This window comes from Phaseolus vulgaris, chromosome 8 (assembly GCF_000499845.2).
Source record: "Phaseolus vulgaris cultivar G19833 chromosome 8, P. vulgaris v2.0, whole genome shotgun sequence".
NCBI classification, from domain to species: domain Eukaryota; kingdom Viridiplantae; phylum Streptophyta; class Magnoliopsida; order Fabales; family Fabaceae; genus Phaseolus; species Phaseolus vulgaris.
The window spans coordinates 24,388,409-24,416,343 of NC_023752.2; the positions used below are offsets into that span (position 1 = coordinate 24,388,409).

Sequence of the window (27,935 nt, forward strand, 5' to 3'; positions counted from 1 at the left end):
TGTCCAACTCAACTCAACCTTTTATGATTTAGGGTCCCAACTTAGTCAAGTCCTCTTTATTTGATCCTTACCTAACCTAATATTTCATAAATTAACTAATCAAGATTTTGAATTTTCAAAGTAAAAAAAAAAATCAATTTATATTTAATCCAATTCCAATAGTTGGATAACAAATCTAAAAATATAGATTTTTAGATAAATAATTTTATTAAAATAAACTGAAAGTAACATGTATTGAATTTGAAAAATTACCTTAATTAGCCTAAATTTATAATATGAAGCGTGTAGGGGAATGGGAGACTGATATTAATAAAGAAATATGTGATTATACTATTTGGCAGGAAACGTTTAAAAAAAGACAAGAGTGTGAAAAACTTGGTGTGACATTTTTATTGGGCAATCATAGTGATATGAATAAAATTAAGATGCGAGGTTTTTGTGCATGCAGCTGGTTTCATAATACTGGGAGTAGTAAGTAGCAGCATTTCTTCCCCTACAAAAATGAGCATAGAGGAGGACGATCACTCAACCCTGGAAACCAAAGCTTCCAAATTCCAATCAATGGCCACCAACGCCTCCTCTCCACGCGGCCGCCCTCAGTACTACCCCCACCACATTCCCGACCCCTCCTACGTCCGCATCCTCGACACCACTCTCCGCGACGGAGAGCAGTCCCCGGGCGCCGCCATGACCTCTCAAGAGAAGCTCCGCATCGCGCGCCAGCTCGCCCGCCTCGGCGTCGACGTCATTCAGCCAGGCTTCCCCTCTGCATCTGACGACGACTTCCTGGCCGTCAAAATGATCGCTCAGGAGGTCGGCAACACCGCCGCTCACGACGGACACATCCCGGTCATTGCGGGCTTCTGCAGGTGGCACTATTATTAAAACAGTTTAACCCAACCAATAAAACCATTGTTTTTAAAAATAATTAGCCAACTTTTCTTTTAGTTTATTTTAGATTTAACTACTTCAATTATATTTAACTATGAATTTCAAAAATATGTTTAAGTTTTAAATAATAATAAATTATTATTATTATGTTCTTTTCTTCACTAAGTTTGTTTCTTCCTATGTTTCTTCCAACATCTTCACATACTTCTTTATTATATTTTTTAATTTTAAAATAAATTATCTGGAAAAATTCATACTGTAGAATTGAGAAGGTATTTTCAGATAAAAATATATTCCGAATTTTATAATACAAAATATTTATAAAATAAAGATTATAAAAATTGAAAAGTATTTTTGAATTAAAGAATTCAAAAAATATTTTCAGATTAAAAAATTTATAAAATATCTTCTGTAATCTAAAATATATATTTTTTTTTAAATTAGATTATATAATTTAAAAATTATTTTTAATTTTAGATTATATAATTGGAGAAGTATAAAAAAAAAAAAATACAGATTGTAAAATTTATAATGTATCTTTTAAAGACTATATGATCTTTTAGCTTACCTATGGGGTGCCTCGAAGAAGTTATGGAGGGGGAGGAATAAACAGCATTCACTGAGAGTTGGCATCATGGTTCAGTCCATTTGATCATAAATAAAAGATTTATTATTTATTGTAAATAAAAAAAATAAAATTGATATTTATATTAGTATTTGGTTATATTTGAATATAGCATTAAGATGAAGTGAGTTGAATTGATGTGTAGGTGCGTTCGGGAGGATATTGCGGTTGCATGGGAGGCTGTGAAAGACGCGAAGAGGCCACGGCTTTGTACATCCATTGCCACCAGCAGCATTCACATGGAGCACAAGTTGCGGAAGAGTAAGAATGAGGTTATTCAGATAGCCAGGGATATGGTCGCCTTTGCACGGAGTTTGGGTTGCAATGATATTCAGTTCGGTGCTGAAGATGCTACCAGGCAATTAACTATCCTCATTCTCTTCATAAAAACTTATCTTCAATTTTAAGAATAACACTTAAATCAAAATAATAAATTTCAAAAATCTCATATTCAAAACAAAAAGGAAAAAAAATAGTCAAATTTAATACACTTCACTTTTTTTTTTAAAGCTAATATTTTCTTTTAAGTCCCGATATGTTGACACCCCTGCATATGACACACATTTGACGCAGTAGACGTGGTAATGACATGACAAAGTGAGATTATACGCGAATGAGCAGCGCGAACTTCAAAATAGGATAAAAAAAAATATTACATCGGTTCATAGAAACAATCGGTGTAATATATTTTTTTTATTCAGAATAACCCATATTACACCGGTTAAGTTATCTAACCGATGTAATATATGATCCATATTAAAAAAAATTGATTTTTTTTTCATAAAGAGTGGGTGAGTCATAAACGTCACATAAGTAACCACTTACAAACACACGAGTAACCAGTTTTGTGTATGCCATAACCTGTGGCTGGGTAACCAACTCTGGTAGGGTTATTACATCGGTTAAACTATCTAACCGATGTAACATATGATTTTTACATCGATTAAGTCATCTAACCGATGTAATATATGGTTTTTATTAAAAAAAATTGATTTTTTTTCATGAAGAGTGTGTGACCATAAATGTCACATAGGTAACCACTTACAGACACACGGGTAACTAGTTTTGTGTGAGCCAGTATATGTGGAAGAACCTGTGGCTGGGTAGTTCTGGTAGAGTTATTACACCAGTTAAGTCATCTAACCGATGTAATATATGGTTCTTATTAATTTTTTTTTTCATGATGAGTGGGTGGTCATAAACGTCGCATAAGTAACCACTTACACACACACGGGTAATCAGTTTTGCATGCGTCATATAAGTAACCACTTACAGACAGACGAGTAACCAGTTTGCGTGTGCTACGAGTCATATATTATAATATAGAGCCAGTGTCACATCCTCACCAAATGTCACGTCTGCAACGTCAATTAATGTCACGCAAGCGGTGTCAAGTCTGTGTTAGTGACAAAGGGTGTTAATAGGTGTCAAGTCTGTGCTAGAGTCCCGATATGTTGACACCCTCTGCACATGACACACATTTGACGTTGCAGACGTGGCAATGACATGATAGAGTGAGATTGCGCGCGAATGAGCAGCGCGAGCTTCAAAATAGGGTAAAAAAGAATATATTACATCGGTTCTTAGAAACAACTGGTGTAATATATTTTTTTTACTCAAAATGACCCATATTACATCGGTTAAGTCATGTAACCGATGTAATATATGACCCATATTAAAAAAATTGATTTTTTTCTTAAAGAGTGGGTGCGTCATAAACGTCACATAGGTAACCACTTACGGATACATTAGTAACCAATTTTGTGTGTGCTATAACCTATGGTTGGGTAACCAACTCTGGTAGGGTTATTACATCGGTTAAACTATCTAACCGATGTAATATATTATTTTTACATCGGTTAAGTCATCTAACCAATGTAATATATGGTTTTTATTAAAAAAAAATTGATTTTTTTTTCATGAAGAGTGAGTGACCATAAATGTCACATAGGTAACCACTTACAGACACACGGGTAACCAGTTTTGCGTGAGTCAGTATATGTGGAGGAACCTGTGGCTGGGTAGTTCTGGTAGGGTTATTACACCGGTTAAGCCATCTAACCGATGTAATATATGGTTCTTATTAAAAAAAAAAAATTCATGAAGAGTGGGTGGTCATAAACGTCACATAAGTAACCACTTACACACACACGGGTAACCAGTTTTGCATGCGTCATATAAGTAACCATTTACAGACACACGGGTAACCAGTTTTACGTGTACTATGAGTCATATATTATAATATAGAGCCAGTGTTATATCTTCACCAAATATCACGTCTACAATGTCAATTAATGTCACGCAAGCGGTGTCCAATCTGTGTTAATAAAAGAGAGGGTGTTAATAAAACTTTTTCATGTATATATGTATATGAGAATGGAGGTACAGTACTCATTCATTTCATTCGGCTAAAACTTTAATATTTAATTAAATATTAATTTACAAACTAATTTATAAATTTTATTAATAATAAAAATTATTTTAAAGATTATAAAATGACTAATTATTTTTTTCTTTAAAATTAATTTTAGTTTAATAATTTTTTGTGTAATAATTACTATAAATTTTCTTAATCATGATAAAATAGTTGTACATTGTTCCATTTTACAACCTTTTATGTTACTTTAAATAAATACATGTTTAAATTCTTTAAAATTTAAAAAACATACACAGTATAATTGAAAAACAATACTAATTAATATCATCTTTAACTTTATAAATGATCAATAAAAAAAATTCAGAAAATTTCGATATTTAAAAAAAGGAAAGAGTATAAAAAAACAAAAATGTAAAAGATTGAGGTGAACAAAAATCATGACCAAACCTTCACTTGTTATTAGGGGCAAGGCAACCATATTTTAATATTTGATACACATATGCATACACGGTTTCAGTGAGTCACATAACTCAATGGCTTTTTATGGTGTAGAATGTCTCACATATTCAATGCCACTTTAAATAATTTAGGAGAATTAAATAATTTATATTCAACGTGTAAGGGCATATTTTTTTTTTAATTAAAACAGCTTAAATTCTAGATAAACTCAATTTACTAAGATATGCATTTTCAATTAAATTAAAGTTTAGGTTATTTCAACTAAAATCAAACCTAACATAAATAATATTTATGAAAATAAAAATAATCAAGTTTGTAAATGAATAAAAAATATAAACTGCTTCTTAAATTTTACAACATAATATAAGTTTATATTTAAAATAAAATTGATTAAAATTAAAAAAATTGATTAAGTCTCTAAATGAATACAAAATATAAATTATTTTTTAAACCTTACCATTTAATCTCAAATTGATACTTGAAAAAATTGATATCAAATTAATCCTTTAATATTATGATTTAATCGAGTCGCATTTACATACTTCATAGACAAAAGCAAAATAAAATATGTTTTTCATGTACTAAATTGATATGTTATGAAATAAATTGATATCGATTCTAGGACTTAATTAATATGAATGGAGTGGATAAAAGATTCCACAGTAGTTTATTTGAAATTGAACAAAATTTGAAACTTAGCCTCTAAATTTTATATCGAAATTAGTTACAACTATACAATTAAGTTTAGACTCTAAATTTAAGATCATTGGTATCCTTGACTTCAAATATTAAACTAGTTATCATAATCTATTGTACTTGTTGAGTACAATTTTGAATGTAGTGAATATTATGTACATAATCTTTTGTTGTGAGTAATATTGTACATTGATGAATGCTTGTGTTTTGTGTTATTGAATATGTATGAGAGCAGATCCGAGAGAGAGTTTCTGTATGAAATTCTTGGAGTAGTGATTGAAGCTGGAGCAACAACTGTGAACATAGCTGACACTGTAGGCATATTAATGCCATTCGAGTTAGGAAAACTCATAAGTGATATAAAATCCAATACACCAGGAATTGCAAATGTTATTGTTTCCACTCACTGTCATAATGATCTTGGTCTTGCTACTGCTAACACCATAGAGGTATATATTCTTCTGTAATCAAAATTCCAATATCCATGCATCATAGTAAACTTATGACAATCATGTTTAGCACAGTAAACATTTATTAAAAAATAGTATAAACATGAAGAACAGCTCAAACTCATGAAAAAAAATTCATCAATTTTTTATATGAATAATTTTGAAAGAGAAAAACAAAAAATAATTTCTTTTCAAAGTTAAAATTAACTCATATAAATATAAACAAAAATTTATGAGCTTTTTAAATTGAGAATAATTTGTGAACAAACTCACATTTTTTTCTTTTTTAAAAATCTTTACGAAGTTTATTTAAACAATTAAACTAGATTGCAACTTTTTTTTACTTAGTGAAAGCTACTTTCAGGGTGCTCGTGCAGGTGCTAGGCAATTAGAAGTAACAATTAATGGAATTGGTGAAAGGGCTGGCAATGCTTCATTAGAAGAGGTGAGTGTCATCAATACTTTATCATGTAAACAATGAATAATTCAATATTTATCTAGTTGCTTTATTTCTCAATAAATTTTCTTAATTATTAATTAACATAATTGCTGTTAAATATTTTTTTATATTTTCAAGATATTGAGTATATTTATTTTTTCAATTAATATTTTTAAAATTAGTATGAAAGTGGATTTCTAAAAGGATAAATAGGATAATATAACATGACTCATATATATAATTGATGATGGGTTGTTATCTCTTTGCATAAAGAGATTTTGGGGAGTACTCTGCCTAGAGTTTTTTTTTTTTTTATGACAATGAATTAATAAAATAGAACTTTTTTTTTTATGACAATGAATTAATAAAATAGAAAGAAGATATTTAACGGGTATTCCAACTTTTATATATGCTCTTTCTTAATTTAAGAGTTCATCAATTCAATACATGTTAAGTGTAGTTCAAAAAACTTAAATTAGTAAAGACCCTCCACTCCACAAACAAACCCAACAGAAAAAAGTTCTATACCTAGAGTTTGTATCACATTCAAATTATAAAAATTAAAAATTAGTGATATTACACCAAGAGTGAAGTGAATGACAAATATTTCTTTTTAAATTAGTATCTTTTTTTATAAAGAAGTTTATTTACTTCTAATATAAAAGCAGTAATTTTTTTGTTGTTGTTTGAGAGGATGGTGACCAAATATGATATATTAATTTTGTTTTACTAAATAAAAACAAATGTCTACTTGGTTGATATTACTGTGTGTCATTATTACGTTACAATATACTAATTATAGTGATTATGAATATGTGTCTTTTAATTTTTTATCATTTAGTGACTTAATACCTTACTCATAGATTTAACGGTTGTTAATCGAGTTTTTATTTATTTTGTTTTATAGAGTGTTTAAAATATTTTTTATTTTATTTTTATCTAATTATCTTACTATTTAACTTTTAATGTAATTCTTACTTTTATCTCTTTATTTCCAACTCTTCCATCCACTCACTTACTTTCTTTCTAATCTTTTTAACTTGTTCTCTTGGAGATGAAATAAATGAATTGGTCGAGTTAAAAGAAATTAAAAAAATTGAGTTGACCAATAAGTAGGAGACAAAAAGATGAAGTTAATAGTTATACCATATTTATCAATGACAAAACCAAACGAAAATATACTTGAATAAAAAGGATATTTTAAATACTTAATATAATTGTTTTAATTAAGTCTTTACGTTTTTTTAGGGTTTCTCTAAATTATAGTTATTAAAAACTAACACTTGTCAATTTCATCATTTATATAGGTTGTGATGGCCTTGGTATGCAAGGGAGATCATGTTTTAAATGGTCTATATACAAGAATCAATACACGACGCATATTGGAGACAAGCAAAATGGTTTTATTTATTTATATATTTAAAGTCTTTCGTCTATATTTTAAATCTTATTTATTCTCTCTCCTTTTCTATTTATTTATTTATTTATTTTACTTTGCTCTTTTCAAATTTCCATAATATCAACAGGTTGAAGAATACTCCGGTATGCATTTACAACCCCACAAGGCTCTTGTCGGAACTAATGCATTTCTCCATGCTAGTGGCATTCATCAGGTTAGTTCTGTACAATACATTTTATACTATTATAATATTATAAATATTCTTCACTTATCATTATCCAATATTATTAAAAAATCATTAAAAAAATTAATTTTAGAAACTAAAATAATTAGTCACTATATTGACTAAATTAAATATTATTTTTAGACTAAAAAAATTATTAATATCTAAAATAATTTTTATTATTAACAAATGATTTATAAATTAGTATCTAATTAGCTATCAAGGTTTTAAGTACTGATTATTTATAGTTGGTAGTTAAAATATTGGTAGCTAATTAGATACTAATTTATAAACGATTTATCAATAATAGAAACTACTTTAAATACCAATACTTTTGTTAATCTTTAAAATAGTATCTAAGTTAGTCAATATATTAAATAATTATTTTTTCTCTCTAAAATTGATTTTTATTTAATGATGATCTTTTAGTGAAAACATACATATTTATGTTATTAATTATGATTATGCTAATCTGCATTTTTTAAACTTGTTTACTTAAGTTAATTGTAAAATGGAACAAGTATTAGCAAACACTTCAATTAGTGCAATAGTCAAATTTCAAATAATGTTAGAATAATATTTGTGTTTCCTTTGATATTTCTGTGAAATTTCAAACTTTGTAATGTAATTCAATATACACAAATAGCTTTACATGAATGAGAAAACTTGCTTGATGTTCTTTGAATCTATTACCCTAGTATATATTTGGTTCTTACTTTTAGATTAAGGTTATCATTTAGCATATAAAACAACATTCTTTCCCTAATTGTATATTCTTATTACAATGAAAACCATTTTGAGAATATATTAAATATTTTGATTAATTTCCAATTACTAAAAGGCCTTTTTGGAGTCAAGAATTGCTTGTCACATACAAATTTTTAAGCATTAAAAATTATTAGGTTGCTGGATTTGTTATCTAGTTAAACATATATAATGATGTGAATTTTGTGATTTATAATAACAATAAATTATATGATTAAAACTTTTTAAATTTCATTTATACAACCCTTGTAAAACTCAAAATTAAATTTAACTATAATTTTATTTTGATTCTTTTATAGGTTAGGTTTCACATTTCTTTCTTTCTTCCACTTCTCCTTTGTATCTAGATTTAACTTAGATGAAACTACTTTTAATTTTATTCAAGCTTTTTCCATTATTAATTTCTACTTTGTAGGATGGGATGCTAAAACATAAAGGTACATATCAAATATTATCTCCAGAGGATATTGGGCATAAAATAACAACCGAAATTGGTATTGTGCTGGGAAAGCTGAGGTATACAATTTACGTATTTTCCTCAATTGACTATCAAATTAAAAGATGGATGAATTGAATTTTTTTGGAAATTATTTTTTTCACAATTTTGTTTTTATGCACTCAAATTGTTATTAGAATGAAAAATACACTTCTATGTTTTGTTCATATATATATAATGAGAAATGACATCTCTTTCATTATTTTTGTAATTTTTTTTTATAGTTAACATGAACTCAATAACATAACATGCAATATAAATCATGAATATTGTTTGGAACTCAACCACTTCTAACTAAAACTCTTTTGACGACATTCAATGTCCAAGAACAAGCTTATTCCCTAACCTTTGCCCATACAACATATCTAAACTAGTAATTGTGGGTTCTTTTTGTACTCAAACCTTTTTGGGTGCTTTCTTATTAGTTTTATGTTTTCTTTTTGTGCTTGCATATGACACTTGCTTGTCTAGATTCACCACAATGTTGGTAAGCACCTAAGTATTTTTCAAAAAAGGTTTCCTTTTCTCTTTCTTTCCTTTTAATTTGTAACTACACTTATCAAATGCATGTTTGGAGTTTGAAAATAAAATATTTAGAGCCTTAGAGCTCTCAACAATTTTTTTTAAATCATGCTTGCAACATGTAAATTTTTCTTCCAAACTTTTAATTTTCTCAACATTTGATTTTTGAGTGTGTTTCAAGTTTGATATCTTCTCATTGGTTGACACTTGATCCTTTTTAAGTTTTCCATTTTTAGTAATTAAATTTTTAACTTTTGTTTTAGTTTTAAATATTGTTCAATAGTTGAGTTGCAACTTGTGAGAAGATATGAGAGATCATTCTCATTGTCTTGCTTAGATGATGAACAAGATGAGCCTGACATTGTACAAAAAAAGAGTTGAGATAAAAAAATTACCTCTTCGTCTATGTTTTCCATGAGACATAGATTGACATTCTCATGTTTGAGTTCGAATCTTCCTAGGTTGTCATCAAACTCTTCTTTTCAAACTGGAGCTTGCTCTTTAGTGTTAAACACTTTGTCGTCATATGCCTTGGTTTTCTACACTTATATGATGACTTCATAACCACCTTCTTCTTTTTTCTTTTTCAGATATCAATTTTTTTTTGGTAGTAAATCTTTTATTTTCTAGTTATTTCATTTAAGCATCAACTTAAACTTTTACGACATGAGTGACATTTCCTCATCTATTGAGTTGTTAGACTTAACTTCAAAGGTATCAACCTTTTTTTCAAGAGCTTTCATAGCTCTTACATATTTCTGTTTGACCTGTAGTTGTCTTGAAGTACATTTGTAATAGTTTCCCCAAAAACATTGTATCATCTGCAAACTATAAAATTCTTACCTCTACTCTATCCTTTCCAGCCTTATAACTTGAATACATACTTTTCGGATTTTTTTTTGTCTCATTAATCCATTAAACCCCTTTTAAGTTATTATGAATAGGAAGGGGATCTACTTTTGGAAACCCTATCTACATATTAAATTCCTTTGCAGGTTTTTCATTAACAAATATAAAAACTAAGGACTCAAAATATTCTCCTATTCACTCTCTATTTTATGTAAAAACACAACATGTTAAGCATATAGTCCAAGAATCCCAATAAAAAATTTTGTTTTTATGTCATGAACACCTTAGAATATTCATACAAAAGTTAGTTAACTTTACTCCTTTGGTTGAATATATCACAAATTTCACATATTATATCTATATAGGCCATGTGCCATATATTTACAAATACTTGTACGTGTCTTATATAGTTTGCATGATATTTTCCATCCTACATAAACTAAAATTGTAATTAATTTCTAATTAATCTTATGTTAAATGGAATACTAGTTTAATTTCTAAATGTATGTTTGCTTGTATATTGAATGATAATGATGTTAGAATATATGGCCTTAAACGATGGGGGGGGTGAATTGTTTAAGAGGGGTTTTTGAAAACTTTTCCAAGTAGAACAAAATCCTTTGTGTGAAACCAGATCAGAATTTCAGTTAGCCAAGAATTTAAGCACAAAACAACAAAGCACCAGAAAATCAATCGGTTGTTTTTGTGAAACAATCGGTTGTTTCTGCGAAACAATCGGTTGTTTCTGCGAAACAATCGGTTGTTTCTGCGAAACAATCAGTTGTTTATACCAATAAAGCAATAACAACTGAATTTAAAGGAGTTTAAGGGAAGAAAGAGATACACAAACAATTTATACTGGTTCACTCTTAAACCAAGAGCTACATCCAGTCCCCAGAAGCCACTGGACAATCCACTAAGCAATCAAAACAGATTACACACAAACCACCAAAGTAGTGTGACCTTGAACCCTTCAAGAAACACACTCACTTTGGCACAACACACACCAAGAATGATGATCTTGACCACCTCAAGAGCACACAACACTCCTTGGCAACAACACCAGAAAATACAGAAGATTCAAAACGAATTACACTTGTTTACAGAACAATCTGAAATCAATACAAATGCAATCCTATTCCACTCTTCCTTGAGAAAACCCAAAGCTTGATGTGAATGTTCAAAACTTGAAATCAATCTTTGTCACAACTGAAAAACTCAAATCTGTTTCTCTTGTTTGTTTCAAAACATAAACAAACCATTTATACTTTTCAAAGATTGGTCAAAGCATTTAATAGAGGAGCGTATTTAATTGGAAATAATTTAAAACACACTCAACCACCAAAACAGAATTCTGTTAGGATTTTCAAAGAAACAATCGATTGAAACCACGAAACAATCGATTGTTTTGGTGTGACAACAAGTCAACCAACCAAAACAATTTTCAACCTTTTCAAAAACAACTAAGAGTAAAACAATCGGTTGTTTTGACAAAACAATAGGTTGTTTTTCACTTAGTTTGAAAAACACTTTAAACTCAAAAATGTTTTAAAACATATTAGCTTTATATTCAACAAAGAGTGGATTACACTTTTAAACTACCCAGATCCTATCCTAAACACAGCAGCAACTCCACCCTTGCATCAAACACTTGGATTTGGATTCTTCAAAGCCTTTGATCACTCTAGATCAACAAATGATATTGATGAGAGACTAACCTAACTTAAGTATTTTAAATAACATTATGTTTAGTGGGATACTAATTTATTACTACTTCACCTATAACTTTTTTTCATTAATTTTGTATTTTAAATCTTATGCAATTTAGTATTGACTTGTATTCTATCCATTTCTATTTTCTTTATATTTGTTTGTGTAGTGGACGTCAAGCTTTGAGAAAACGACTGAAAGAGGTATACATATATTTTTTCATTGCTTGTTCAGATACTGAATTTTATGAAAGAATGTAACTTTTAGGAGGATATAGAATACCATGTTTAACTTTTTAGCTAAAGGTAATTTAAAATTTTATATTAATCTTAGTGCATAATTTATTTCCTTAATGAGCTAAATTAAAATCCCAACAAAGTAGGTGGTAGTATAATGTTTTTCATAGCATGCTTTTCTTTCTTATTCCATATATATTTGGTTTTCCTAATTTCCTTTCCTTGATTCATGGTCTTTTTCCTTATTAATTTTTAAAAATATTTTATGTATGGATATTGTATGATTCAATATCAATTAGAACTCAGCACTACCGTAGTATGTGAGATGACCAAAAAGGCTTTAGATCGTTTGTTAAACCTTGATAATATAAATATTAACCCTCATTGTAATTAGGATGTTGAGAGAGCACATAAACCATGATGGAAAAATTCTGCAAGGTAGGGAGAATGGCGTAATGGTTGGAGGGTTAATTAAGAGATAGGAAGAGAAGTATCCCTTTACTTTTCTCATTTCTGAGTGATCTGAAGGAATATGAAATGTGGAACTCTTTAAAAAGATGGAGAAAAGTAAGCAAAAATTTCATATCAAAGAAACTCACAAAAAGGGGACAAAGATATGGGTTTGTCAAATAAAAAGATGTGGTAAATTAGGAGAATTGGAGGAACAACTGGACCAAATATTGATTAGAAGCAAGAAATTGCATGTTAAGGCACCAAGATTCCACGAGAAATAGGAGCAAAATGAAAAAAAAAGGAAATACATATAAAAAATATGTTGGAGCGTGATGGAAAAAAGGGAACATTGGGCGTGAAAGGAGAAGGTGCAAAGTGTCTCATATGCGAAAGTGGTGACAAGATTTCGAAAGGAGGTGAAGATAGGGCCATAAAGAGTGAAGGAAAAAAGAACCACTAAAACATGCATACAAATCATTCCACTACGATTGTTCTTATTAATGGGATAATTTCTACAATATACATTGTGGAAGAGATGCTAGTGGTGATGAAACAAGAAAATCTAGAAGAAATAACATCTGAAGAAGGATATGGGGCAAGCAACGATGGAAGCGGTTTAATATATTTAGAGACGATGTCTGAAGTGGACCAGAAAGAGGAAGAAGAGAATCTCAGAAGTAAGAAAATCGGGGAGAGGGATGAAGAAGCCACCATTGTGTGGTAGGAAGATGGGGTGAACAGGACGAGCTTAACTGAAAAGTCACATGCTGACAACAAATAACATAGATCATTGGACGAGTAAAGATCCTTGTATGAAAATTGTAACTTGCGATGAGGTAAACATAGCAGAGAAAAAAGGGTGTACAGGGACAAATACAATCAGAGATGTGCAAAAAAATGACAAGGCGTAATGGGGTTGAGCAAAATCTGATAAGAGAGATAAAAAGAAACTCATATGGAAGTCAAAATCATAAAAATGGTAAAAAAAATGCGTAAATTATGAAGAAGCAGATAAATGTAATGAAATCAAAATGCGTAAAGAGTTAACCTAGATAGGTGAACAAAATGGTGAGTTTTAAGATTAAAAAAGAAATAGGTGAGGAGGAATAGGGAACACAAAATAAGAAATAAAGGGTAGAAATACACAAAAGTGAAAAGGGAAGGAGAAGAAGGAGACCTAGATAACTAACAAAGGAGAGTAGAACAACAAAACCGGGAGAAAATAACAAGGAAAGGAAGAATCTCAACTAAGGAGAGATGAGCGATAAGAAACACTTAGGTTGATAAATTACTGACAACATCCAAAATTAGGATGAAGAAAAGACCATGACAATGAAGCACAGTCAGAAAAGGTTAGTAGTTCATTTCCTAGGCAATATTATTTATGCTAGGGGTATAAAAAATTGTAATAGATTGTTTTGTTTATGTAATGAGAGGGAGGAGATAGTTAAGTTGTGGCAAATTGGATAAAAATCTAGGGGTTAAATATAATGAGAACAATAACTATGTTTTGAATAAACTGAAATGGATGGAGGAAAAAGATGAGAACCAAATTGGAATGGAAATAAGAAAGATTCTAAAGTTAAATATAAGGGGGCTAGAAGGACCGATAAAGTGGAATTACTTGAGGAAATGCATAAGAAGAAATAAATATAGATATTATGTATTTAGGAAACTAAAACATATACAATTTCATTGGAAATGTGTTACAAAATATAGGGTGAATAAAACAGGGGCTCCTTTTTATTTGGAGGAGGGTTATGTTTAAGAGTGACAGTTTTATGAAGGGACAATGATTTCTGAGAATGTAAAAATGATATCGTGTAATATAGTAAATGTTTATGCACCATCAAATTTAAGGAAAAAAATTATGGGAAAAGCTAATAGAAATTAGAAGAAATGATGGATGTTTTTTTTTTTTTTTGATCGGCAAAACAAATAAATAAAATGGAACCACTTCAGAGGTGGTTCAACCCTTATACACATAAAACTCAACACCAAACCCGCGAAAGACCACCAAAACTAACTAAACAAAGCCTCGCCCTTACTAAACCTACAAACAAACTTCAGGAAACTAACCTCATACACACCAATGGTTCTAGACACCAGTCAGAAAAGGAGAAAGAAACACCCCGAGACTTTGTAGTGACCCAGTACCAAACTTTAACTTGAACCAATGCAAAAACTTCAGACGCATCAACCACTCCTCCTTTGAAAATTATGCGATTCCTGTGACTCCAGATTTCACTAACCACCCCAACCCATATTGTGTCCCATACAGTACGAACCGACTCAGAAGGTATATTCAACCTAAATTGATCGAAGTTAGACCTCGGCTCTATATGAGACACAAACAAAACCCCAATCCACCTGTAACATAAACTCCAAACTCGCCAAGCGAAACTGCACCCGAAGAATAAATGGCTACAGGACTCTTCCTCCTTCCCACACAAAATGCACCTCAAACTTTCAACCAGCACCCCTCTTCTACTAAGATTTATCCTAGTAGCAAGCTTGTTTTCCAACACCCTCCAAGCCAAAAGCAAAGCAGAAGGAACTGCCTTGCACCTCCATAACTTGCTAAAAATCGGCGAAGCATCCACCTCCTTGTCCTTCCTGACAAGGTTGTAAGCAGAACTAACTGTAAAAGTTTGGAGACCCCCCTCCTTCCAAATCCAACTATCAATCTCTCCTGGGGTAGCCCCAGCCCCAAGCAGAAGTTGGCTCATCTGATCCGCCATCGGGTTCTCCCAATCGAAGAACAATCTTCTCCAAGCTAGTTGCCAAACCCATCTTCCATTAGACCAGAAACCACACTCCAACAATTTTGCGTTTTTGTTAGAGCTAATCGAAAATAGTCTTGGAAAAACATTCTTCAGCACCTCGCCCTTCAACCAGCTATCCTTCCAGAAATAAATATCCTTTCCGTCGCCTACTTTCCACTCAAAGCTGTCTTCGAAACTTCTCCCCCAACCCTCCGAAGACCAAACCTCTCTCAAATCCTTCCACCAAAGAGAACAACTCCTGCTTTTACCTCCCTCTCCCAGAAATCTCCACCCACCATATTTTGAATTGAGAACTTCCTTCCAAAGGCCTCCCTCGTCCGAGCCCAGCCTCCAAATCCACTTTCCCAACAAAGCCAAGTTGAACAACTTTGGATCTATAATACCTAACCCCCCGAACTCACGAGGCTTACAAGCCAAGTGCCATGAAGCCCAAGCGATCTTCCTTCCGTCTGCACCCCACCCCCAAAGAAAATTTCTTTGTATCTTAACCAACTTCCCAGCCACCCCAGAAGGCAATTTGAAAAGCGACATAAAGAATAACGGAATAGACGAAAGCACCGACCTGATCAGGCATATCCTCCCAGCCATCGACAAACATCTTCCCTTCCACCTACTTAATCTGGCCTGAACTTTCTCAATCACCCCATTCCAAAAAGCACCGCGCTTATGACTCCCTCCAACTGGCATTCCCAAGTATAAGAACGGAGAAGCCATCGTATCACAATTAAGAATCGCTGCAAAACGCTGAAGCGTGACCTGATCCATCCCAGTCCCTCCAATCCTACTCTTCGCAAAATTAACCCTCAATCCAGAAGAGAGCTCGAAACACTGCAAAATCGCCTTGATGCTAAACACACTTTTGACATTTGCTTCACAGAAGAACAGGGTGTCGTCCGCATATTGTAACATATTTACCTTTACTTTATCCTTTCCGACTTCCATACTGTCAATCAACTTCTTTTCTTCTGCTACCCTTGTCACCCCAGCTAACCTTTCTGCCACAATGAGGAAGAGAAAAGGAGCAAGCGGGTCACCCTGACGAAGACCCTTTCTAGGAAAGAACTCCTTAGTTGGACTTCCATTTACCAAGACAGACACCGACGCTGACTCCAAACACCCCTTTATCCACCGAATCCAACGATCGCAGAAACCCAGCCTCCTTAACATGTAATATAAAAAATCCCAATTTACCGAGTCATAAGCCTTCTCATAGTCAACTTTAAAAAAGATACAACGCTTTCTCTTTCTTTTGTAATCCTCTAGCACCTCATTAGCAATGAGCACACTATCCAATAAACCTCTTCCTTCAAGAAAAGCCGACTGTCTAATATCAATAATTTTTCCAATCACCTTTTTCAAACGCAGGGAAAGCGCTTTAGAGATGATTTTGTACAGACAACCTACTAGAGAAATAGGTCTAAACTCCCCCAGTTGTTGAGGATTTTCAACTTTTGGAATCAAACAGAGAAACGACGCGTTTGATCCTCTTGGCCAACTACCAAAACCAGCAAAATCTTTCACTGCCGCCATCACATCCTTCTTCAAAACGTCCCAAAAAGATTTTATAAAACCAAAGTTAAACCCATCAGGTCCTGGACTTTTTGAACTATCGCACCCCCAAATCGCTGCTCTGACTTCTTCTTCAGTAAAAGCACCAACTAACATATCATTGTCAGCTTCCGAAATAGTATTGAAACTAACCTTGTCCAGTCTGACCTGGCAATCATCGTTCCTGGCGAACCTCTCTTCAAAGAACTTACACACCTTAACCTTTACCTCCTCCTTATTATCACACCATTTATTATTATCGAAAACACCATGCAACTGGTTCCTTGCCCTTCTCCATTTTACCGCTGAGTGAAATAACTTCGTATTGAGATCCCCCTGCTTTATCCAGCTCTGCCTTGCTTTCTGAAATAAAATCGCCTCTTATTTAGACTTGGACTCGGTAATTTTAGCAAAGAGCGACTTTCTTTCGTCCCTTTCAGACTCAACTAACCCGACTTCATCATCACGAGAGTCTAACTCGTCTAACCTTTTTTGGATTTCCTTACTAGCCTGATTCACATCTCTGAAGACTTCCTTGTTCCACACCTTCAAATCAGCTTTTAGCTTTTTCAACTTTTCTTTAAACACAAAAATTCCCCCACCCATCACCTTGTAAGAAGACCAACTCAAACTCACGAACTCCTTAAACCTGATATCTTTCAGCCACACATCCAAACATCTAAAGGGCTTCGGACCCCAATCCACTGAAACTTCCTTCAAGATAACTGCACAATGATCCGAGACTGATCTATTTAAGACGAATTGTTGGCTGTTTGGCCAAAAATCCAACCACTCCTTAGATACTAACACCCTATCAATCCTGCTTTTTACCAATCCGTTGGGCTTGAACCAAGTAAACTTCCTGCCTACCAACGGAATATCTACCAACTCTGAACTTTCGATGAAATCATTGAAACTCTTTATTTCTCTAGAATAGTCAGAAGACGAAAACACATTCTTCCTTTCCTCCTGCCTTCTGATAGAATTAAAATCCCCAATGATACACCAAGCCTTTGATAATTGACCCTGTCTGAAACCACTAACCTCGTTCCACACCTCTTTCCTTTCCTTTAAAGAACCGGAACAATAAATTTTCACAATAGTTACGTGGGTTCTGACGCCCGTCTTCCAAATCCCTTCTAACACCGTAAAATTCCTTCCGTTTACAAAACTTGACAACTGAAACGACTTATTACTCCACATCGTAATCAATCCGCCGGCGCTGTTAACTGCTTTGTTTTCCACCCAATCCACTTCGTTTGTTCCCCAAAGAAGACACACCTTTTCTCTGCTAAAATCCGAACACTTCGTCTCTTGTAAACACACCATGTCTACCTGCTCCCTGCTGACCAAGTCCCTCACATAATTCCTTTTTACTGCTCCGCCTACCCCTCTGATATTTAGACTAAGAATCTTCATTGACAAACTTACTCCTTTCTTTCCACATCTTTCTTGTAGTCACTCCACCTTGATTAGATAGTGAATAAATGCCATTTAAAACTTCTTCATCTCGGCTGGGGAACGAAAATCCTGCTTCTTTCCCTACCTCCCAAACACCTGCAGCCACGTTCTTATCGGTCTTTACCCAGAAGATCCTATTACAATTCTCAATTGCACTGTCAGAAGTGAAGATGGAATTCGACGAACTGCCTGTTTGATGAACCAGAAAAACTTGATCCACTGAGGGTTGTTTCCCTTCTACTTCTCCAACCAAACTCGACCGCCTACCCTTCACAGAAACCCGATTGTCCCCACCATCCGCGCAGCCTTCCACTCCCGCTAACGTTCCTCCCGAAAGTGAAAGCCTCCCACACTCCCTCGAAGATGGAATCCCGGTCTTCCTTGCTTCCTTCTCATCTTCTAACCTATCAATGTCAAGAATCAAGCACCCAACATCCCCTTCCCCTTCCATCCTAGCCCCTGATTGTTCCAATTCGTCCAAAGATGGGTTTGCCATTAATGAATCTTCAACCCTACTTACAAAACCCGTCTGAACCGAGTCGAACTCATATGCGGCATCCTCCTTAGCGCCATTTGGAAGACCCAAGAGCCTTGAATCCTGTTTCAGTGTTAACGGACAATCCAACTGCTCATTAATTGCCCACTCCTCGTCCTTCCCACTCACTACTCTTCTTTCCAAGCATCCAATAAATGGGAAGCTCTCCTTTAAAAGAGAAGAGGTCCCACATCCAACTTGCTCCGCGCCATAAGTGCTCTCCTCGTGCACTGCAGCCTCTCCAACCACATTGGAAATGCACCTATTGGGTCATTCTTGTTGCCTTTAATCACACGTTCATCAACATTCTCGGCAACTGCAGCTCTCCCTGCCTTTTCTTCTTCTACTGCCACGGTCTTATTGGACAAAGCCAGGTCACCATTTAATATTGGCTCCACTTTCTTTGTCTTAGAACCACTAAAAGTGTCGTGCACCAATGACCCTCTTAAAGGCTCTTGAACCAACCCCTCATGCAGCTTATGCTCCTTTCCAAGGCAACTCAAACCCAGCTTGCCTTGGACCGTCACCTCAACCTCAACCCCCGGTCTTCCTTCACCGGCGTCGCCCACTCCTCCATCTCCGGCCACGCCAATCCCCGAATCCACCGAATCACACACACTAGCCCCTAAGCTACCTTCATCCGAGCTCTCTTCGGTGTCTACCTCAGAACCACCACCAACCCACCTGCCAAGACATAACTCTGGAAAACTCATCTCTTCTTCAAAAGTCACCTTACACACGCAGTCATTAATACTAAACTCCTTCACCAAATTGACAACGGTGCTTACCAGCAATTTAACCCTAAAACGTGCAAACTCCAACACTTCTCTCTTCTCGGTTGCCTCATCAATCTCCACCACCTCCCCCACCACTGCTCCTACTTTATGAAAACTCTGATTGCACCACAGCTGTAACGGGATTCCTCTGCAACGAATCCAAGCAAAACGTTCTTTCGAAGCAAACGAACCATCCCAAGGCGTAACCGACGAGAACACTTCGTCAAACCATGTTCTATTATCTGCTATGATCTTTTGCAGGCTCCCTCTTTCGACGCATGAGAGCAGAGCAAAACTTCCCCCCAGATATCTCACATTGACTAGACTAAAACCACCCATCACAAAGCTCTCCTTAATCAATTGCATGCATGGAAACTCCTTAAAACAGCCAACGTAACTTCCTTCTAGCCAAGACTCCTGTTCTAACTCCACTGTAATCTGCGTAACTTTCTCATCCCCCTGTGAACTGCTTACGTTCTCACCAACTCCGTTCTTGACTACACTGTCTGAAACAACTTGAGCAAACGAAAACTGCTTCGTCTGCTTTCCCTTCACGTTCCAAGCTTCCCTAGGAAACGTTGTGTTCGTCTTTGGACTCCACTCGAGCCTAGCCTCTTCATTTCTCTGCTTCCTTGGCCCATCCTTCCTATGATATTTGGGGAGGTTCACCTGCAGCTTCCAGGTGCCAATCCAGATTGCATCGAACTCTCTTTCTAGAGAAAAAACGTCGTTCACTCCCTGAAACCTTACAAAGCCGAACTTTCGGTTCCTTGCGTTGAGTTTTCTTGAGACAAAAACATCCAAAACCCTTCCCCATCTTTGAAAAACCTTCCAAAGATCTCTCTCCATAAAATGTTCGGGAAAGTTGGTGAAGAAGAAAGAGGTGTCCGCCATACTTACTCTCTCTCTCTTCTCTCTCTTCTCTCTAGTGTGTGGTGCATCCCAAAGATATTTTATTTCCATAAGATTAGATGAAGAAAGAAAGGGCAAATGGCAAGATGGACAAAACAATAGACATTAAGGTGTTTAATGATTTTTTTTTGAGAATATGGGCACGGTTGATCTACTAATGTAGGAGGTAAATACATTGGTATTGATCAAATGCAACAACTAAAAGTAGAATTGATAGGATATGTGTATTTAGAGAGTGACTGCAGATTTGGAAACAATCAGCACAATATGTGCAACCAAGAAGTGTATCAGATAACTATTCTCATGTGTTGAAGACATCAAATAGGGATTGAGGCCCAAACCATTTAAATTCCCTGACAATTGGATATTTGTCAAAGGTTTTAAAGAAGCAATGAAGCAAAAGTGGAACAAGTATCAAGTACAAGGAAATAGTATGCATATTATGAAAGTAAAAAATAAAATGGTTATAAAGTTGTGGAATAGAGAAAATCTTGTGGATGAGATTAAATCAAGATAGAAGATCATGGAAAGAATTAGGGAATTACATATGTTGGACAATGAATAAAGTTTGAAGGAAGAAGGGATGAAGGAAAGACAAATAATGTTTGTTGAGAGGCAACAAGTAAAAAGCTATTATTAGGGGTGAAAGTGGGGGAAAAATGTGGAGATAAATCTGCTTCAATTCGCAGATGATATTACATTTATGTGTGAAGAATCCTTAGAAAATGTACAAGTTTTCAAGTGCGTTCGGAGGTGTTTTGAATTTATGTCTGAATTGAGAACCAACTTTTCTAAAAGAAGATTGAGGGCTTGGGTGTGGACAAAAATAAGATGATGGTATTTGCAAGCATTCTAAACTGTAAAGTGATGACACTATTAATGGCATATTTGGGAATGCCACTGGGAGGAAATCCTAGAAAAGTAGAATTTTGGGAACCGATGTTGCAAAAGATAAGGAAGAGATCGACATGATGGAAAGGCCAAAGTTTATCATTTGCAGGGAGAGTGAGTTTAATCAATTTGATTATTAGAATTATACCTCTATTATATGCCATTATTCAAATTGTCTATATCAGTGCAAAAACGATTATGAGGATGCAAAAAGAGTTTCTATGGGGATGTGGGTCTCAAAGAAAACGTATTTTTTGGGTTAGTTGGGAAAGAGTATGCAAATTGAAAGAGTGGGGGAGATTGAAAATTAATGATATAAAGCTATTTAATGAAGCATTGTTAACAAAATGGAAACGGAGGTTGATGGGTGACGAACAAGGATTATGGAAGAAGGTGGCAGATGAGTCAAGATGGTGGAGTGATTTGAGGAAAGTGTGTGAGTCTATAGAGCATGGAAACTAGTTTGATAAAACAATAGAGGAAAAATAGGAAGAGGTAACAAAAATCTATTATGAAAAGATAAATGGAATGGGGAGATGAATGTGGAAAGCAAGTAAAAATGGAGAAGATGGGAACATGAATAGGAAAACAATAGGAATGGAGATTTAAATGGAGAAGTGATCTTGAGTGAGAACTTGATCAAGTAAATCAAAGGATAAGTGAGTATGGAAATGAGGAGATTCAAGATCATTTTTAGTGACATCAACATGCAAAATTATATAGGACAACTTGAATGATGATGAGGAATTCTTCAATAAGTATGGGAGATGACAATGATACCAACGACACTTCTTTTTGCATGGAGGTTAGGTTTAAACATTATTGCAACCAAGAATAACCTCGGCAGAAGACAAGAGAAGACAAGTGAGTATGAGGAACCCTATGTCTGTGTGGGATTGTAAAGGAAACATGCTCTCATATAAATTGTCAAACTATTAGTGGTAGGGAATGTTTGTAACATATGGATAAGGGTAGATAGAGTTCATCCAAATAACATTAAGATGCATTTGCTACAAACTTAATGTATGCTTGAGAAAAAAAGAAAACACAACATGAACAAGTGTGTGGATAGAAATTGTATGCAGCGTATATCAAATGGAATGGCTGATGCTGAGGAGATGTTTGCATTGGCATAACTAAAAGTGTAGGTGTAGATAAAGAACAAGTTTAAGAATATTAACTTTACACACTCAAATTGGTGCTTATGTATTGTTTAGAGAGTATAAAATAATACAATAACACATAGAAGAAAGAGATGGGATAGTAAGAGGTAAAGGCCATATATGAATGACATGGAAGTAAAATAACTAGACAATGAATATTGAAGAGGTACATGGTCTCAAAGAAGAAAGGGATGTGGAAAGATGGGGAAAGACAGAAAAGTTATACATGATTATATATGGAGCACAAACACATAAGCAAGTGGTGCTAGTAAGGTATAATGAAAATATGCAGATTTAGCCGCAAGCTTTGATAAATGTTCTCAGTGAGCAGGTTGGGGGTGCGTATTGTAGAGATCCAAAAATGTAATATATACTGTGTTATTAATAAAATGATAAATTATAGTTGCTTATAAAAAGAACTTGGAATTGTTTTTTTTTTTTTTCTTACTTACCAATTATAATTATTATATGACAATATAACAACCTATTTATTGTATTTTTTTATAGAGAGAATTTATGATAAAGTGAATGTTATACATGTTATATTAAAAGGAGAGTTTTATAATAGAATGAAGGAAATCAATTAATATAAATTTCTTTAGAAGTTTTTCAATTATTTTATTGAAGCACACTATAAATGCTAAAAGTATATTTAATGCTACCCTTATTTACATAGATTATATTCTCCACTGTTTCAGCTTGGTTATGAACTTAAAGAAAAAGAAGTTGATAGTTTGTTTCTGCCCTTCAAAGCAATGGCGGAGAAGAAAAAGGTTAAGATATATAGTCATTTTCTTTTTTTCCATATAAACGGGTGGTCTGCGTGTGCATGCATATTAAGTAATGAGAGAAATGAAAACTATAAATGTAAGTTATACAATCATATATGAAGGAGTAAGATTAAAACTTAAGCGATTCAATAACTATTTAAAAAGTTATATATGCAATTTCTTTGAAACTATATCTTTTCTTATAAGAAGAGACATGTTATTAAAAGGTTTTCAACCTTAGGAGAAGATTTTCAAGGAGTGGAAACATAATGTGTATTGCAAATTTCCCATTTAAGCACAACCCCACCCTTATACAAAACTAGAACTTCCAATTTTTATTATGGACAATTCAAATAGATATAACATTATATTTAGATAGGTTAAAAATAATTGATTTAATTTAGTGAGTCCATTAACTCTTTATATGACAATTATATAAACTTAATAAGCAGAAACTAATTTAATTCATTACGAGACAATGAGAGTGTATTAAATCAAAATATACAAAAAAAAAAATGGTATTAAAGTTATATTATTGTTAGATTAGTAGTTATATAAAATAATATGATACTTGAACCTAGTAGGTACTTTCTCACTGCTTAAGATTAATTTTAGCAATTATTCTATCCATAATCACTTTCCATACCACATGTTGAGTTGTAGTTTTTTTATCGGCAAAAAATGAATAAATAATGAAGGTATTTCAGGGATACCTCAACCCTTATAAAAAAGACTCAAACCTCTCACAAGTCCTCAAGAACATGAATTTGACTAACTTGAAATTTTAGAAACGGACCTCATGCAAACTAGTGGTTCAAGACACCAATTAGAATAAGAAAAACATGCTAGTCTAACATTTGCAGTTACCCACGACTAAACCTTCAACTGGACCATCATGAAGATTTCACTATGATCTATAGTTTCGTTCCTAAAAATCTTCTTGTTCCTTTGTTTCCACAATTCTCCAACTATTGCTACCCATACACAAAACCAAATGTTGTTGACTACATCACTTTCCTTGGTCAATCTGAACTAGGCAAAGTGCTTTTTGGGGTCATAATGTGCGATCAATGCCACCCCCATCCAATCAAAGCATTTTGTCCACACCAACCAAGCTACCATGCACGTACAAAACATATGTGACATTGTTTCCTCTTCCTCCCCACACATACTACATAGACTATTCTCCACTGATATCCCTCTCTTCACCAAATTTGCTTTAGTTGCTATTTTGTCCTCCAACACCCGTCATGCAGTCAGATGAGCAGATGGTTGGGCCTTAATCCGCCAAAACTTCCTCATACATCGGTCCACCTTCCCCCTGCTCTTCATCTTTAAGGATCCTATATGCTGATTTGACAGTATATTTTGCTGTTTCATTTTCCTTCCATACCCACCTATCATCCTTTTCCATGTTTATACACTTGCTCCCCATCAGCCTTCCCATCTCTAACTCTTGGTGTTTTTCCCATTCGAACAAACTTCTCCTCCATCCTATCTTCCATACCCACTGAAGATTACTATTCCACTCCCCTCCTTGCCATAACTTATCGCCCTTGCCAGAACAAATAGAGAAGAGTCTTGGAAACTTATCTTTTAGAGCCTCGTCGCCCAACCATTTGTCCTTCCACAACATAATTTCTCTCCCATTCCTAACCTCCCAAATGCAATTATCCTCGAAGCTTCCCTTCCATCCCTCCGACCTCCAGATCTCCTCCAGATCTTTCCAACAAAGGGGTTCTGGCCTACCAATCCTTTGGTTCCTCAGGCTTCTCCATCCTCCGTACTTCGATTCCACCACCTCTTTCCACAATCCTCTTTCTTCACTGTCCAACCGCCATATCCACTTTCCTAAAAGAGCCACATTGAACTTTCTTAGCTCCAACATTCCTAGCCCTCCTATCTCCTTTGCCTCACAAACTTTTTCCATGAAGCCCACGCTACCTTCCTTCCTTCTGAGCCCCACCCCCATAAGAAATTCCTCTGCATTCTCTCCATGTCCTTCGCCACCATAACTAGTATTTTGTATAACGAAAAATCAAACAGGGATAAAGAAGATAACACTGATTTAATCACACATAATCGGCTCGCCATAGAGATAAACTTGCCTTTCCATCTTCCTAATCTTTTCCTCGTGCTCTCCTCCACCCCCTCCGAGAAACTTTGCCTTTTATGGCTCCCGCCAATGGGCATTTGTGTGATACACTCTGATCTCCCAAAAGGTGGTATATATACTAACTTTCACTCTCGGGATTGATGTCTACTCCTCAAAGATTAGATTATAGGCAACAATATACTAATTTGATTGTATACTCCAAGTCATCATTTACCTCTCACTCCCACAAATCAACTTGTTTTTTTTAATGAGGTTTATGTTTTACAACATTTACGCTAATTTAGTTTTTAGTGCCAAATCAATCAATAAATTTATACTTGTCTAATGTATTTCCAAGTTGGAAAACAAGAAATCAAATTTGAATATAAAGTTTAAGAAGACAACCAATAACTAAAGAGATAAGAGTAGACAAAAAAAATATAAGAAAATATAGGATATCCGGAGAGAGAATAAAACCAACAACTAAAGAGAAAAAATATATAAAAAAAATCTATAAAAATTTGGAAAAATACAACAATCCAACTATAAATGGGAAAGTAATAAGAAAAAATAAGATAAATTCTACATTCTTAAAATTAAGAATCACAAGGGCAAAGAAGAAACGCATATACATATACTATTAGGTTACAAAAATAAGAAAAATTGAGTAAAGTAGTATATTTGACTCATATTAAACAAAAGATTGATCAAATGCTAACAATGTCTTTTGGTTTGAGTAGTACTATCAACTCATTACACAAGTACGAAACTGTTGATGATTTTGATATTCTTTTGTTACAAGCAGTATTATTTTTCATGAGTATGTGTAGAATTGCAATTTGCATGAGTCATAGCATTTAAATATAGTTACACATCCTTTGATGCTTCATTTTATGGCTAAAAAATATCATTGAAAACAAAACATCAAGAGAACGCAAGGACTCTCACACGTTTGTGTTTGACTAATTAATGAAGGAATTTTAAATTTGAGATACATGATGTAATTGACTTCACTGTCAAGTTTAATTAGACAATTGACTTGTAATTATTATTTTTCAAATACAATTAGTTTCATTATGACCTCTAAGTAGGGTATTATTGTACTTCTCATCGTACTTTCATTTTAAAAACATACATGTACCTATTTTAATACAAGCACAGGTAGAAACCTTTTAATCTATACCATTGTACCCAAAGTACTTTTTTTTATTAGCAATGAATAAATGAAATTAAAATGAGACACTTTAGGGGTGTTCCAACCCTTATACATAAGAAACACTCTTAGTTTAAGCATTCAACAAGCACAAGCACAACAAAGTTAAGTGACACACCACTTAACTCACAAAACTTAAACTAGTTAAGGATGCCTAAGCCCAGAGATTGTTCCTGCAAAAACCAGCAAAGGCACAAACCTGTTGGCAAGGCAGCTGCTGTAAAACCAAGCTAACAACAAAAGAAATTGACGAGAGAGCAAGTCCTACAAATTACACAGTTGTACCGTGTACACCCAAAACAACCCCATCCCCTACTACACTTTCGAGCACTGGCCTCCCTCAAAAACCTCAACAAGGAAAGCATATTTGGATCCTCTATATAGACTTGGTTGCAGCAAAAAACCACCGCTTTATAAAATAAGACCTTGGTCCCGCCAAAACACTTCTCCAGTTTTAACACCTTCTTAGAAAAAGGGACCTACCTAGGAACCAAAGCTTTTCTTAAACCACCTAACTCTATACAACTTTGCATACATATTAACAAGGTAGTGCTACAACAGACCAGACAACCCTGCAGCCACCAAAGCAAAGCCTCCCCTGTATCAGAACCAGGACACAAATAGATATAAAAGATCTAATTCCATTTGGGAGATGGTTAGAAGCAGAGCCTACACTGCATACCCTTCCTGGGCTGCCATTAGCCGCAAACCACATGCAACCCGCAACCCATTTAGAGCCTACTATACTACTCCTACTAGGGAGAGGTACTGTAACCTGGACTTGACATCCCAACAATGCCCACTTGCAAGCCAATCAGCACAAAAGATAGGAACGACAATAGCTCCAGCTGGGATTGGGTTACTTAAACAAGCCAGAGTCATCACCCTCCTTCCTCCTCTGTAGCGATTTGATTCCTTCTGGTCCCCCTTACTTATAGCTCTTGATACAAGACATTGGGTTCAAGATCCAATCCACGAAGGAGTAATTAAACATGTGTACCTTATGCTTCATCCATAACCATGATTTAAGTTGGGCCTTTTGAAAGACCTCTTATGCGTCTACTTCTCCTTGCTTGAACACAACCGAGTTTTTGTGCTCCCAAATGCACCTTACAATAGCTTCCCAAATACCTTTTCATACCATCTTTTGTTTGTTGCTGGCCTGGGTCAAAAGGAAACTCTCAAAGTGGTTCTTT

At 34.2% G+C, this 27,935-nt stretch overlaps 1 protein-coding gene across 1 annotated transcript in view; it reads left to right on the plus strand.

Moving 5' to 3' along the window:
• The first annotated feature begins 380 nt into the window (after positions 1–380).
• LOC137826727 (probable 2-isopropylmalate synthase) overlaps positions 381–27,935 on the plus strand; it is a 70,174-nt gene continuing 42,619 nt past the window's right edge. Inside the window, exons 1-9 of the mRNA XM_068632825.1 lie at positions 381–869; positions 1,662–1,874; positions 5,284–5,497; positions 5,862–5,942; positions 7,244–7,336; positions 7,463–7,549; positions 8,739–8,839; positions 12,070–12,103; positions 23,360–23,434. Coding sequence (XP_068488926.1) covers positions 502–869; positions 1,662–1,874; positions 5,284–5,497; positions 5,862–5,942; positions 7,244–7,336; positions 7,463–7,549; positions 8,739–8,839; positions 12,070–12,103; positions 23,360–23,434 — 1,266 coding nt within the window. The 5' untranslated portion in view covers positions 381–501. The remainder of the gene's footprint in view (positions 870–1,661; positions 1,875–5,283; positions 5,498–5,861; positions 5,943–7,243; positions 7,337–7,462; positions 7,550–8,738; positions 8,840–12,069; positions 12,104–23,359; positions 23,435–27,935) is intronic.